At 56.2% G+C, this 15,410-nt stretch overlaps 1 protein-coding gene across 6 annotated transcripts in view; it reads right to left on the reverse strand.

Annotated features, from left to right (window-relative positions):
• ABR (ABR activator of RhoGEF and GTPase) overlaps positions 1-15,410 on the reverse strand; it is a 230,965-nt gene that overhangs the window by 99,568 nt on the left and 115,987 nt on the right. The window contains exon 1 of one of the 6 annotated variants that reach the window (XM_065532213.2): positions 5,178-5,346. The exons of 4 other annotated variants lie outside the window; for them this stretch is intronic. In XM_065532213.2, coding sequence (XP_065388285.1) covers positions 5,178-5,312 — 135 coding nt within the window. In that variant the 5' untranslated portion in view covers positions 5,313-5,346. Of the gene's footprint in view, positions 1-5,122; positions 5,347-15,410 lie in introns of those variants that run through there. One more of the 6 variants, XM_074018142.1, reaches the window with a different exon arrangement.

The raw sequence follows: 15,410 nt of genomic DNA on the forward strand, positions 1-15,410 counted from the left end.
CACTCACTCACCCACTCCCACCGGGAGCACGAAGGTGAAGCAGATCATCTCCCCCCCAGGGAGCACTTCAGAGGTGCCCACGTGCCCAGAATGCGCCAGAGTCAGCTCTCTGAAGAGTTTCAGGTCCCACAGCCTCTGCCACGCTGCCTGCCAGTCTCCAGCACCGGGAAGCGGCCTGTCCTCACTTCCTCCCAGCCAGAACTGACGAAATGCAGCCTCGGTGGGTTCGTTTATCCTCAGCATCCTGCACCTGCACAATGTGCTAGGCTGACGGTGTGGCAGCTCGAAGCCGCCAAACCAAAAACATCAGGTCACTCTGGGAGGGACAGTGTCTAGAGATAAGGTGTGGCCAGCTCAGGCCTGGTCTTCCACAGAGTTTAGAAGCTAAATAAAGCCTCCAAACGTCTGGTTCCAGGACAAGCGAAGACACAATCTCTCCAGGAGCGCCGACCTCCAAGACAACAAGCAGGGCTCTCTGGCTGTGACTCAAGGCTACAGGGCGTGCAGCAAGGGTGCAAGGGTCTGAGCCTTCACAGATGGCAGAATTTAGTCCACAGGCCACAGCTGGCTGCCAGGAGTACCCAGCAGGATCTGCTCAGAGTAGATGCCACTGGGCCTGGGGGTGGGGGGTGGCCGTGCCTGGGGCTTATACCGACACCAAGCATCAACCTCAGGACAACTGGCCCATCTCAGTCTCAGGACAGCTGAGGCAGTGCAGAGACATGGAGAGATCCTCTCCTCTCCCAGGGCTAGGCACTGAGGAAGTCTTTTTCAGCTGCGTCCTTGGCAGAATTTAGAACAGAGAAGACAGGGTCAACTGCTGGGGGACAAAGACCGAATTCCAGAGGCTCCTCTCTCCTGAAGGGTGGATTCCCGTATTCTGGGCTCCCTGGTGCTCTCTGAAGTCTCAGGCAGGCGCCATGGGGCACACGCAGTGTTTTGAAATTTCGGTTGCTCATATCCCACCCTTAAAATTTTGCCATACTCACATACCACCACCTGCACTATTCTTTACTCAATACTGTTCTTTACAATAACTTTTTTTTTTTTTTTTTTTTTGAGACAGAGTCTCACTCTGTCATCCAGGCTGGAGTACAGTGGCACGATCTCGGCTCACTGCAACCTTCACCTCCCAGGTTCAAGCGATTCTCCTGCTTCAGCCTCCCGAGTAGTTGGGATTACAGGCGTGCACCACCACGCCCACATAATTTTTGTGTTTTTAGTAGAGACGGGGTTTCACCATGTTGGGCAGGCTGGTCTTGAACTCCTGACCTCATGATCCGCCCGCCTTGGCCTCCCAAAGTGCTGGGATTACAGGCCTGAGCCACCGCGCCCCAGAACTGACTTGTAAAAAGCAGTCTTATCCTACACATAATTGAAATTGTAAGAAAAATGCACAGGTCATATTTTTTCTAATATACATTAAAATATCTACTTAACTATTAAAATGCAACACACAGATTGAGGTGCCACCGATCATCTCTCAAATCACCACATGTGGGGCCTGTATTTAGAAAAACATCCAAATGGGGGATACAGGCATGATGTGGAGGCAGAAGAGACCTGCTCAGGTGAAACAGAAATAGAGATGTTTCAGATGATCCATTAAAAACTGGCACAGGATTGGGCTGGGCTCAGTGGCTCACACCTGTAATCCCAGCACTTCGGGAGGCCAAGGTGGGCAGATCGCTTTAGCCCAAGAGTTAGAGACCAGCGTGGGCAACACGGTGAAACCCTGTCTCTACAAAAATACAAAAATTAGCCCAACGTGGTGGCATGTGCCTGTAGTGAGGGGGAGGCTGAGGTGGGAAGGTTGATTGAGTCTGGGAGGTAGAGGCCGCAGTGAGCCGTGATTGTGCCACCGCACTCCACCCTGGGTGACAGACTGAGACTCTGTATCAAAAGAAAAAAAAAATGGCACAGAAAAACACCTAAAGGGTTAATCTGCATTACCAAAGGGTTTTTATTCCTGACAAATAAGTTCCTTAAAATAGCACCTTCTACCAGGCCCCTGTCACAACCCTACCTATCTTTAAATAGAATGGCATGAAACATTTTTGGAAAGCATATGCCATTTTACAGATGGAACGTGACACTGCTATCAGTATTTGCATTATCAGTTTTATACATCAGTAACTCTTCAAAGGTCAGTCTGGGCTGAGATACGCAGCAACCTCCAGCTATAGCTTTGGAGAAAACTGAGGCCAACTTCGCCTCTGCCCCCCAGGAAGATGAAGCGTCTTGGAAATTACACTGGAAACAGGATTGATTTCTGGGCCTGGCACTTGGGCACATGCTTAGGACGCAACTGCTGCTTCAGGTAAGTACTCCTAAAGTAAAGTAATAGCAAAGAGAATTGCCTTGGATTCCTACCAGCTTCCAGGGAGGGGTGTGCCAAGACCGTCCGCAGCCCAGGAGTGTATCATCCAGAAATGACCCTTGGCCTGCAGGTGCACACATACACACACACATACACGTACACGTACATGTACACGTACACGTACACATACACACACACATACACGTACACGTACATGTACACGTACACATACACATACACACACATGCACATACATACACATACGCATACTCATACACACACACACATACACATACACACACATGTACATACACACACACACACACACACACACATACACATACACACACATACATACACATACACATACGTACGCACATACACGTGGACACATTCAGGCCATCCCCAACTACAACTCTGCTAGAAGTGGTCCCTTCTCCCCTGAATTTGGTGCCCTTTTATCAGTACTCTTCTCACAGCCCTGACCTTTTTTTTTTTTTTTTTTTTTTTTGAGACTGAGTCTCACTCTGTCGCCCAAGCTGCAGTGCAATGGCGCGATCTCAGCTCACTGCAACCTCTGCCTCCCGGGTTCAAGCGATTCTCCTGCCTCAGCCTCCCAAGCAACTGGGATTACAGACGCCCGCCACCACGACCAGCTAATTTTTGTATTTTTAATAGAGATATGGTTTCACTATATTGGTCGGGCTGGTCTCGAACTCCTGTCCTCAGGTGATCCGCCCCCCTCAGCCTCCCAAAGTGCTGGGATTACAGGCGTGAGCCACCGCACCCGGCTCACCCTGACTACTTCTGTACTCTATTCCTACTCCCTGTACCTGCCCCTTGCTCTGAATGCCTTCTGAGGGAGAATCACACCTTGTTCCTCTGGTCATCTCTACATCTCTGAATAGCACCCAACCTGAGCATGTTTGTTGAGTGAATCCATGAGCTTTCTTCCCACCGCTCTGTAGCCACCTTGCTTGTCTTCTCCCTCTGAGGCCAATGTCAGTAGAGGAGGGAGGAACTCTAGGTGTTCAGGATGAGGCAGGGAGCCTGGAACTCCTCAGCATTCAAGAAAGGTCCCCTTCCCCCATTCTGGCAACAAAGTAGAGAGGAAGACCCCATCCAGGTGCTCATGAGGACCCACGAGGAGCAGTGTTTTTCGGTGTGATACGTGCTCAGGCTCTCTCGGCATCTGTAGGCCACCGCAGTAGGACACCTCTGAGACGGAGCGAGGCTGGGAACCTGGTACACCCTTCATGGGCCCCAGTGGGCCTCACACATTCTGCAGACTCTCACTGGCACCAGCCCCACACCAAGCACTGTGCAGTGTTCAGCAACGAATAGGACATGGTCCTCGTCCTCAAGGAGAATGGGACATAACCATGGAGGCAAATGTCTAGAGTTCTGAGCAGAACGAAACATGGGCTTAGCTGAGGCATATGCCAGGGTCCGGCAGAAGGGGAGGTCCAGGAGGCAGCCTCTCAGGGGGCCCACATCTGTGCTGGGGGCTTTCCAGAGAAGGCCCATGAGGGCCACACACCTGCCACCCCAGCATTGCTACTCCCAGCCCGACTCCTGGTTCACGAGCAGACTTTGCTACGCTGTTCCTACTGGGGAGGCTGCTCAGACCCTGAAGTGCAGAGGCCTCCCTGAGCCTACCCAGAGACATGACTTACCCCCACGGCCCTACGCCAGCACCAGCTCAGAGAACACGGGGTGGGGTGCCAGCCACTGCCAGCCTCCCTACAGCTCCGCTCCCCACCCAGGCCTGCAGCCACCGCTCCACCCAGACTCCACACATCAGCCATCTACCGTGGTTCTGCATCTATTTTTACCTCCACTGGCTCCTCCTCAGAGCCACACTGTAGAGTGGGTGGGGCAGGACTGTGATCCCCACCTTCTGTGAGGGTCAGGGAGGCCCAGGGAGGCTCAGGGACAGCCTCCTGTCCCCAGCAATGCTCTCTGCACATGCCTCCTAGGCCCCGCAGATGGGCACTCGGTTAGGCAGCCTTGCTTAGCAGCAAACTCCCTGAAATGCATCCTCACTGGGCCTCCTTTCTTGACACAGAACAAGACAGCAGTTGAGCAAAAGGCTGAGGTTGAAGCTCTGAGAGGTGTGTCCAGGCCAGAGAAAGGAAGACCGCTGTGGTGTGCCGGGCCAGACTCAGAGCCGGCGTGGTTCCGGGGCCGCCCTGCTCCTCAACGGGATTCTGGCCACCACTGCCGTCCAGTTCTACCGGGAGGCAACCTCTCCCACAGGACAGGGGCACTGCTGCAGAGGACGCCCTCAGCCCCAGAGCGCGTGGGCCAGGGCCCAGCAGATGCTCCCTGCCTATCCCCCCCCCAGGAAGCGCACCTGCCCACCTGGCTGGAGCCTCCAAGCCAGCTGTTCCCTGCCCCGCTTCAGCTGACCCAGTGCTTTTCCTTCAAGGAAGCTCAGTGACCTCTGGCTCTTGCCCTTTGCAAACACTCTCTTGCCTCAGCTCAGAGGCACCGAGTCCCGTCTCCTGGCTGGAAGAGGGTGGCCCCTCTCTTGCGGTTGCTGTGGAAACAGGAGATTCCTGCCCACCGCCTCCCCGGAGGCAGCAGCTGACGCCCGCCAGGTGACTCCTGGCACAGCCGCCCTGAGCTGGGCTGACCTGGAGGGGGCGGCAGCCACTCCCCCGAGGACACCGGTCGGGGAGGCAGGCCCACCCCTCTCCCCCGGGAACAGCAGCCGGGGCCGGGACCCTCACGGACTCCGCCAGGGGCTTCCACCCGGCCGCGCGCTCTGCGCCCCCATCAGCCATTTCTCCCGCGCACCTTCGGCAGCGCCGGCCCGGCCCCCCCCAGCGCCCAGGGCGTGTCACGCTCCCACCTTCACAGCCACCAGGAAGGGGGACCCTGAGCCGGGGCTGGTCGGGGTTCCCAGCTCGCACTCCTCCAGGAGAAACACATCTTCGTCCTCCAGAACCTTGTCCAGCAAGCCTATCGCCTCCTCTTCCTCCTCCATGGCAGCCGGAGCCCGCGGAGGGCAGACAGGAAGCGGGGTCCACGCAGCGGCGGCGGGAGGAGGGAGGAGGGAGGAGGCGGGCGGGGCGGGGGGGGGGCAGGTCTACACCCGCGCGCCCGGCCTGGGGCTCCCGACCCGGGGCTGCATCCCGGACCTAGTCCACCCCGCTCCGCCGCCGTCTGACGCGTCCTCGCCCGGCGAAAGGGGGAGCAAGGCCCGGGCAGCCCCTGACGCCGTTCCCGGCCCGTGACGGAGGCGAACCCGCAGCGCAGCGGAGCCCGGCGCCCTCCTCCGTGTCCCGCCTGGCCCCGCTCCCGGCCCCGCAGGGCCCGCCCTTCCCGGCCTCCAGGGCTCGCGCTCGCTCGGAACACACAGGAAACGTGCGTCGCGAGGTGGAGCCGCCCGTCCTCTGGGGTTGCGGGGCCGCGGCTGGCGGAGGCTTCTGCGGCGGAGGAGGAGCGAGGAGGCCGCGGCCGGGCCAGGGTGGGGTAGGGGGGAGGCCGCTTCCCAGACGCAGCTTCATTCCCCGCGCGCGGCCGAGCCGGGAGCCCGGCGGGCAGGGGCGACCCCCAGAGCCACCCCGGGGTCCCATGCGCCGGAGCCCCCTTCCGGAGGGGAGGTCCCGGCCCGCCCAGAAGCCACAGCCGCGTCTCGGCCGCCGCAGGACCAGCCAGGCTTTGCAACAGACAGGCCTGACCTGCTCCGCAGCAGGAGAGCGGCGCCACCAGGGTCCTGCTCACGGGCGATGGGCGCCCCACTCACAGGGACCAGGACCCTCTCCTCCGAGCAGCCCCCAACTCACGGGTGCTGAGACCAGCACCCCCACCTCCTCCGAGCACCCCCCACTCACAGACCAGCCCCCCGCCACTCACAGATGCTACTGACACCAGGACCCCCACCTCCTCCAAGCACCCCCCACTCACAGGCACTGCAGAGACCAGGACCCCCACCTCCTCCGAGTACCCCCCACTCACAGACCACGAGTACCCCCACTCACAGACCAACCCCCCTACTCACGCTGCTCAGACCAGCACCCCCACCTCCTCCTAGCAGCCCCCACTCACAGGCACTGCAGAGACCAGGACCCCCACCTCCTCTGAGCAGCTCCCCCTGACTCCCAGGCACTGCTGAGACCAGCACCCCCAGCTCCTCCAAGCAGACCCCCGAGCTCCCCCACCCCAGGGAGCCAGCCTGCGAGGGGAAGGCACACACAACCCAGGACAGGCACCATTGTTGGCCCTGCCCACTCCCAGCCAGCTTCCCCTGGCTTCTCCAATGGTTGCAGAACCCCCAACTGTGCAGGGAGTGAGGCCACATTTGGTCCCAGCCCTAGTTCCTGGATGCGCATACATCTCCTTCCATGCGGGGAGGAGTCCACGGGAGGCCCTGGGAAAAGCTCTTTTACAACCCAACAATGGAGCAAAGGTTGCAAACAGCACCCATGAGGGTGCGGGTGAGGCCAGCCGGTGAAGCGAACCAGGTAGGGCTGGATGAAACCACCACTCACTCCAGCTGATGGCTGCTGGAGGAAACGCAGGCTCACGGCTGCCTGATCTCTGTTCAAAATAAGCTAAACTCTGGCTTAATAACAGGAACGCTCCCAATTTTAAAACGATGACAATTTACATTTTAAAACAACATGGTGCCGTCTAAATGAACCACACCTGTGGCCCGAGTTCGGCCCACAGTCCTCCACTCCCCCCAGAATTCTTCAGAAGATCTGGGCTCTAGGTGGGGCTTGTGCAATTCCATTAGCAGCAGAGAAGCTGCCCTCTCTGGAGAGAGGCTCCATCCTGTTTCCAGAGCTAAAATACAGAGCGAGGGATTGGGGGTAAGCCCTTGGGGGACCCCAGGGCTAACAGCCTTTGGTCAGAGAACTGCCACCAGGATTCAGCAGAGACACACCCCCACCCCACCCCACCCCACCCATCTCCTTCCAGCCCCTGGTTTTCCCCTGTCCCTGCCTGGCTGGGTTATAAATAGCCAGGGCGCATCTGAACAGCCCTTTCAGCCACAATTCCTCATTTGGTTTGGGCGGGTGAGGCTGGGGCCAGGGCTTGGGAACGACCAGGCCTGGCATTCCCCAGGGCACAAGAATGCCAGCTCAGGGCCTGGTGCCACAGGTTCTTCTGTCTCCCGCCCGGCGGGCTCCAAGTGCATGGCATGGGCTGCCCACACGGGTCAGACCTGCAGGCGACACGAAGAAGGGCCTAAAACCCCACAGGCCCCTGCTGTGTTCCTTCCTCCACCCAAGAGGCCATGAGGTGCCCCTGGAAGTCCGCCAGGATATCCCCATCCCCGTTCCCCATGCCTCCACGCGGCATGGTGAGACTGACGCCCACTTCTTCCCGAAATCCCTGAACTCCACACAAGCGGCTCCCTGAGTATCCAGGGCCTCTCTACTCCACCCTGTCCCCGGTGGCTGGAAATTCCAGTGAGTAACTAGAGTGCCCCTCCATCAGACACAGACTCCACTCACAGGCCCTTGGTGCCCCCCCTGGAGGGGAAGTGACTCACCTCGTTCCCTCCCCTTCCCTTACAAACGCCCCGAGCCAGCCCTGGACCTGAGGTCCACACTCCGTCTGCCTCAGTCTGGCTCCTAATGTTCTCCAGAGAAGCAGGCTGCTTCAAAGGCCCCCAAAACGGTTTATCCCAAAGCCAGAGGCCTCCCTCTCCAACTCCTTGGCCTCTGCAGTCCAGAGTTTCTCCAAGCCCTCAGCTGCCCTGTTGATGCAGGTGTTGCCCCGACCACTCTCTGGTGTAGGCTGACCTTCATTCTCCCGCCGCCTCTACATGTGGGCTCTCCTGCTTGAGCCCAGCCTCAGCCCTCTGCTCCCTTCCCCCGAAGACGCATGCCTTCTCCCTTCCAGGCCAATGGCAGCCCGCTGCCAGCTCCAGCCCCTGTGTCTTGCTGGGCTCTCGGTCTAGCACCTGCCCTGGCCACTGGGTCTCCTCACTTGGAAGCCCCAGCAACAGCCCTTCCACTCCACACGTCCCAACCAAACGACCCTTCCTCCTCCTGAAACAGCTTCCCCCTCTGGGTTTCCACTTCTGTTAGTGCGGCCGCCAACTTGCGAGTCTTCCTTCCCTCAACCCCCACATCCCTTTGACCGAGTCCTTCGGTTCTTCCTTCTTTTCCTTTGCCAAAGCCACCACCCCACCAAGGTTTACAGCCTCTTACACCCACATGACCACACATACTTCCCCGCTTTCGCTCCTGATCTTGTCTGTCCATCTGTCTGTTCATTCCTACATACCCAGAAGAGGCCTGGCATGACACACATACAAGGCTGGGAGACGGGGCCCTTGCCGTTCGCAGGTTCTCGATCTGTCTGGGGTGAGGACGTGTGAACGCACAAGGCAGTGTTCTCGTTTACCAGCCGCCTGGGGACGGAGGACAGAGGCACTAACGCTGCCTGAGAGTGGAAGCTTCACAGGATGGTGGTTTCTGAGCAGCGTTTGGAAATAGGGAAGGGTTTCCAGGCAAAGAAGAGAAGGCCCAAAAGGAAAGGGTTAAGCAGCTTCAGCAACCCGGGTGCAGTGGCACACCTGAAATCTCAGGTACTCAGGAGGATGAGGCGGGAGGATCGTTTGAGCTCGAGTTGGAGGCTGCAATGAGCTATGCTCACACCACTGCACTTCAGCCTAGGCAACAGAGCCAGACTCTGTCTTGAGGAAGGGAGGAAGGAAGGTAGGTTAAGAAGCACTGCTTGCTACAGGACAGAAGATGAACTTGGAGAAGTGGCCTAAACAGCACCATGGAGGGTGAGGGGCATGAACTCCCCCAAGGGCAACGAATGGGGCACCCACGGAAACTTATATTTTTTAGACAGGGTCTTGTTCTGTCACCCAGGCTGGAGTTCAGTGGCACAAACATGGCTCACTGCAGCCTTGACCTCCTGGGCTCACGCGATCCTCCCACCTGAGCCTCCTGAGCAGCTGGGACCACAAGTACACACCACACCCAGCTAATGTTTGAAATCTTTTGCAGCCACTGAGATATCTGACACCATCAAATCTAAATCTCAGTCTCCAAAGGCTCACTCCCCAGACAGCCTTCCCCCACACCCACTCTCCATTCCCTCCTTCCCTGACCCAATCAGCAGGCATTTACTAACCACCTGCTGTGCACGAGGCACTGTGCTGGCATTCGGAATGTAGCCACGGACAGGGACACCCGTGCCTACCCTAGTGGACCTGATAGTCTTGGGGACAGACTGACCTGGTGACTGACTCCCAAGGCAGTGTCAAGGGACGGGCAGGGCCATCCTGGGGAGGGGAGCAGTGTCAGAACTCTGCTCAGCTGAGGGGCCACTTTCCTGGAAAGGGTAACAGGGAAACACCTATTGCCATTTTTTTTTTTTTTTTGAGATGGAGCGTCGCTCTGTCACCCAGGCTGGAGTGCAGTGGTGCAGTCTCGGCTCACTGCAACCTCTGCCTCCTCGGTTCCACCCATTCTTTTGCCTCAGCCTCCCAAGGCACAATGACATGAATTTAGGCTGGCTGATTCATGCATTCATTCGGCTAATATTTACTGAGCCCGCCACCATGCCCGGCTAATTTTTGTATTTTCAGTAGAGACAGGATTTCATCCTGTTGGCCGGGCTTGTCTTGAACCCCTGACCTCAGGTGATCCACCCGCCTCGGCCTCCTAAAGTGCTGGGATTACGGATGTGAGCCATGGCGTCTGGCCCACTGCTTATTTTTAGATTCGACTTTTAACGTCACCTCCTCCAGGGAGCCTCCCGTGACTCCCCTGTTGGCCACGTCAGATGTGCCTGCTGGTGCCCTCAGACCCCACTCTACGTTCCCAATCGTGGTACTTCTTTTTTAACTTCTTTATTTTCCTGTTACATCACTAACAATTCTAACTCTGTAGACACACATAATATAGAAAGAGAAAGTCTCCTCTGGTTGCCTCTGACAGAGGGAACCTCTAGGAGTTAGTTATACATTTCTGTCCACAAATAAACTGTACATATAGGCCAGGTGCAGTGGCTCATGCCTGAAATCCCAACACTTTGGGAGGCCAAGGCAGGAAGATCACTCAAGCCCAGGAGTTTGAGACCAGCTGGGCAACAGGGCAAGGCCTCATCTCTACAAAAATTTTTAAAAATGGTTAGCTGAGTGTGGTGGCGTGCTCTTGTGCTCCGGTCCCAGCTTCTTGGGAGGCTGAGGCAGGAGGACTGCTTGGGCCAGGATGTTGAGGCTGCAGTGAACTGTGTTTGTGCTACTGTGTTCCCGACTGGGCAACAGAGAAAGACCCTGTCTCCAAAAAAAAAAAAAAAAAAAAAAAAAAAAAAAAAAAATTTGACCGTGCTCAGTGGCTCACGCCTTTAGTCCCGCACTCTGAGAGGCCGAAGCAGACAGATCACCTGAGGTCAGAAGTTCGTGACCAGCCTGGTCTACATGGTAAAACCCTGTCTTTACTAAAAATACAAAAATTAACCAGGAGTGGTGGCACAGGCCTGTAATCCCAGCTACTCTGAAGGCTGAGGCACAAGAGTTACTTGAACCCAGGAGGCAGTGGTTGCAATGAGCTGAGATCACACCACTGCACTCTAGTCTGGGCCACAGAGCAAGACTCTGTCTCAAAAAAGGAAAAAAAAAAAAATTATGGCCGGGCGCGGTGGCTCACGCCTGTAATCCCAGGGAGGCCGAGGCAGGCAGATCACCTGAGGTCAGGAGTTCGAGACCAGCCTGGCCAACTTGATGAAACCCCGTCTCTACTAAACATACAAAAATTAGCTGGGCGTGGTGGTGGGTGCCTGTAATCCCAGCTACTTGGGAGGCTGAGGCAGGAGAATGAACCCAGGAAGCAGAAGCTGCAGTGAGCCGAGATCATGTCATTGCACTCCAGCCTGGGTGACAGAGAGAGATTCTGTCTCAAAAACAAAATTAAAAAAGAAAAAAGCAGTGGTTAGAGGTGCCAGTGGGGCTGGGGGACAGACAGGAGACAGGCTGTGAGGCACAATGACGTGAGTTTAGTCTGCCTGGTTCATGCATTCATTCAGCTAATACTCACTGAGCACCCACTGTGTGCCAGGCACAGTTCTAGGCACCAGAGAGCACAATGAACAAAAGTTTTGTTACAAAACGGACAAAATCTCTCTCTTGTGGGAGTTCACATTCTAGCAGGGAGTTGGTCCTGAGGCCACAGAGGCAGGCAGGGGGTCCAGGGGTCAGGTCAGACAAGGACTTGACAGCTATGCAAAGGGTTTGGGGTGGGCCCTATGGGCAAAGGGAAGGGGGGCCCTATGGGCAAAGGGAAGGGGGGCCCTATGGGCAAAGGGAAGGGAGGCCCTATAGACAAAGGGAAGGGGGGCCCTATGGGCAAAGGGAAGGGGGGCCCTATGGGCAAAGGGAAGGGGGGCCCTATGGGCAAAGGGAAGGGGGGCCCTATGGGCAAAGGGAAGGGGGGCCCTATGGGCAAAGGGAAGGGGGGCCCTATGGACAAAGGGAAGGGGGGCCCTATGGGCAAAGGGAAGGGGGGCCCTATGGGCAAAGGGAAGGGGGGCCCTATGGGCAAAGGGAAGGGGGGCCCTATGGGCAAAGGGAAGGGGGGCCCTATGGGCAAAGGGAAGGGGGGCCCTATAGGGAAGGGGGACCCTATAGGCAAAGGGAAGGTGCTGAAGGATTTCAGGCCAGGTGTGACAGGACATTTGTCCTGCATCCCTCCTGGTGACATCAGATGACTCTTTCTAAAACACTGCTCACTCTGTGCCCAGCAGGAAGCCACCAAGCCAGCCCAAACAAGGGCGGTGGGGCCCCAGCCGATGACTCACCCATCTCACTGTTGACAGTCACCTCTCAAAGGGCCTGGCACGTTCTCACTTCCAGGCCTTTAACAGCGGCAGGTCCTCGGCTTGAAGCACTTTCTCCTGCCTCTCTGCTTTTCCCTGGCTCTCCCAACTTTCCTGGCAGAAACTCAAGCCCCACCTCCAGATTGTATGAAGATCAGTAGCTCTTCCGCCAATGGGAACCGACGCCAAAGGGTAGGTGCCAGGGCAGGTGCAGCCACTAACTACAGCCACAGATGGAACCAGATTCGTCACCTTCCAGATCACCTTGCTCCTCCCTCTGCCTCCTCTTTCTCTGTTCTAGTACAAGTCACTCCAAAATCATATACAGAGTTCAACTACATAAAGCTAATGTTGGCCAGGCGCGGTGGCTCACGCCTGGAATCCCAGCACTTTGGGAGGCCGAGGCAGGCAGATCACCTGAAGCAGGAGATCGAGACCAGCCTGGCCAACATGGTGAAACCCGTCTCTATTAAAAATATAAAAATTAGCCAGGCATGGTGGCAGGTGCCTGTAATCCCAGCTACTCGGGAGGCTGAGGCAGGAGAATGAACCCAGGAAGTGGAAGCTGCAGTGAGCTGAGATCATGTCATTGTACTCCAGTCTGGGTGACAGACGGAGACTCCGTCTCAAAAAAATGAAATACATAGGCCGGGTGAGGTGGCTCATGCCTGTAAGCCCAGCACTTTGGGAGGCTGAGGCAGGCAGATTACCTGAGGTTGGGAGTTCAAGACCAGCCTGGCAAACTTGGTAAAAACCCCGTCTCTACTAAAAATACAAAATTAGCCAGGTGTGGTGGCGGGCGCCTGTAATCCCAGCTACTCGGGAGGCTGAGGCAGGAGAATTGCTTCAATCTGGGAGGCAGAGGTTGCAGTGAGCCGAGATCGTGCCACTGCACTCCAGCCGGACAACAGAGTGAGACTCCATCTCAAACAAACAAACAAATAAATAAAGTAAAACAAAATAAAGCTAATGTTGAGACGCCGGTACACGACACTGTTTATACAGTGAAACAAACAAACAGAAACGATACTTCCCTGCACCCTGGGTCTGAGCCCCAGCTCCGCCTCTTGTCAACTGCGTGACCTGGGCACGTCATCTAGGCTCCCTGTGCCTCCGTTTCCTCATCTGCAGAATGGGGGTAATTTTGGCACCAACGCTAGGGCTGCTAGCCCGGAGACGGAGATTTCAGACTGGGCATGAGAGCTGTGGGATGAGCCAGGTCAGCCAGGTGTGGTTCATCAGGGAAGCGTAACAGTATGGAAAGGTGAGGAAGAAACCAGCCAGGTGTGAATGGGGGAGGGCCAGAGAGGACGAGGGAGCCAGCGATGACAGAACCGAGGGTCAGAACCAAGGCACTAGTCTACCTACTTCCGACTCACGTCCTTCCCAACTGGGACAAGCCCAAGAGCCACCCTGAGCCTCCTGTCTTCATCTACCAAACCGGCGCAGCCCCATGGCTGGAGGACTTGGGTGGCAGGGAAGCCCCTGGGCTCCTAGCACAGCACCTGGCACATGGGAGGGTTCAGCTCGTGTCCTCTTTGCAGCAGGGACCCAAGATCCAGGAAGGGGAGAAATGCAGGGCCCGGCTGCTTGGGGGTGGAGGTTGAAACTCGAGGAGTCCCTGACTCTGCCATGGGCGTCCCTCACCCACCTAACCCAGGTCCGGAGCAGTCAGGAGGGAGTGGAGCAGGCACCATCTCAGGAGTTCCTGGCTCCCATGCCGCTTCTTCACTCACCTAGCAGCAACCTCGAATTCCAACCCCAAGCCTTTAGAAGAGACCAAGAAAGGGAAGAGGAGGCTGCAGTTCTTCCCAGTGTTAACCCTGAGCCTGAGTTCTTCCCAGCATTTTTGCCTGAGTCTGAGTTCTTCCCAGCATTATTGCTGAGCCTGAGTTCTTCCCAGCCCTGAGCCTGAGTCCTTCCCAGTGTTATCCCTGAGCCTGAGTTCTTCCCAGCATTTTTGCCTGAGTCTGAGTTCTTCCCAGCATTATTGCTGAGCCTGAGTTCTTCCCAGCCCTGAGCCTGAGTCCTTCCCAGTGTTATCCCTGAGTCTGAGTTCTTCCCAGCATTATTGCTGAGCCTGAGTTCTTCCCAGCATTATTGCTGAGCCTGAGTTCTTCCCAGCCCTGAGTCTGAGTTCTTCCCAGCATTATCCCTGAGCCTGAGTTCTTCCCAGCGTTATCCCTGAGCCTGAGTTCTTCCCAGCATTATCCCTGAGCCTGAGTTCTTCCCAGCATTATCCCTGACACTGAGTTCTTCCCAGCGTTATCCCTGAGCCTGAGTTCTTCCCAGCATTATTCCTGAGACTGAGTTCTTCCCAGCATTATCTCTGAGCCTGAATTTTTCCTAGCATTATGGCCTGAGCCTGAGTTCTTCCCAGTGTTATGCCTGAGCCTGAGTACTTCCCAGTATTATCCCTGAGCCTGAGTTCTTCCCAGTGATGTCCCTGAGCCTGAGTTCTTCCCAGCATTATCCCTGAGGCTGAGTTCTTCCCAGCATTACCCCTGAGCCTGCATTCTTCCCAGCATTATCCCTGAGCCTGAGTTCTTCCCAGCGTTATCCCTGAGCCTGAGTTCTTCCAGCATTATTGCCTGAGCCTTAGTTCTTTCCAGTGTCATCGCTGAGCCTGAGTTCTTCCTAGCATTATCCCTGAGCCTGAGTTCTTCCCAGCATCATCCCTGAGCCTGAGTTCTTCCTAGTGTTAACCCTGAGCCTGAAGTTCTTCCCAACATTATTGCCTGAGCCTAAGTTATTCCTAGCATTATCCCTGAGCCTGAGTTCTTCCTAGTGTTAACCCTGAGCCTGAGTTCTTCCCAGTGTTATTACCTGAGCCTGAGTTTTTCCCAACATTATTGCCTGAGCCTGAGTTCTTCCCAGCCCTGAGCCTGAGTTATTCCCAGCGTTATCCCTGAGTTCTTCCCAATATTATTCCTGAGCCTGACTTCTTCCCAGCCCTGAGCGTGGATTCTTTCCAGTGCTATCCCTGAGCCTGAGTTCTTCCCAGCATTAACCCTGAGCCTGAGTTCTTCCCAGGACTATTGCCTGAGCTGAGTTCTTCCCAGCATTGTCCCTGAGCCTGAGTTCTTCCCAGCGTTAACTCTGAGCCTGAGTTCTTCTCAGCATTATTGCCTGAGCCTTCCTTTGCTCCTCCCTTCCTCCTGACTGAACATCCCAGAACTACTTGGTTCCATTCCACAAATACAAGTTAGAACCCCTAGGTGCCGAGAAGCTTCCATTGGGGGCCACAGAGATGATCAGGGATTAAGGTCCTGATCTCACAGGGCAGATGCACCCC

The sequence above is a fragment of the Macaca fascicularis genome, chromosome 16 (genome assembly GCF_037993035.2).
Source record: "Macaca fascicularis isolate 582-1 chromosome 16, T2T-MFA8v1.1".
NCBI lineage: Eukaryota > Metazoa > Chordata > Mammalia > Primates > Cercopithecidae > Macaca > Macaca fascicularis.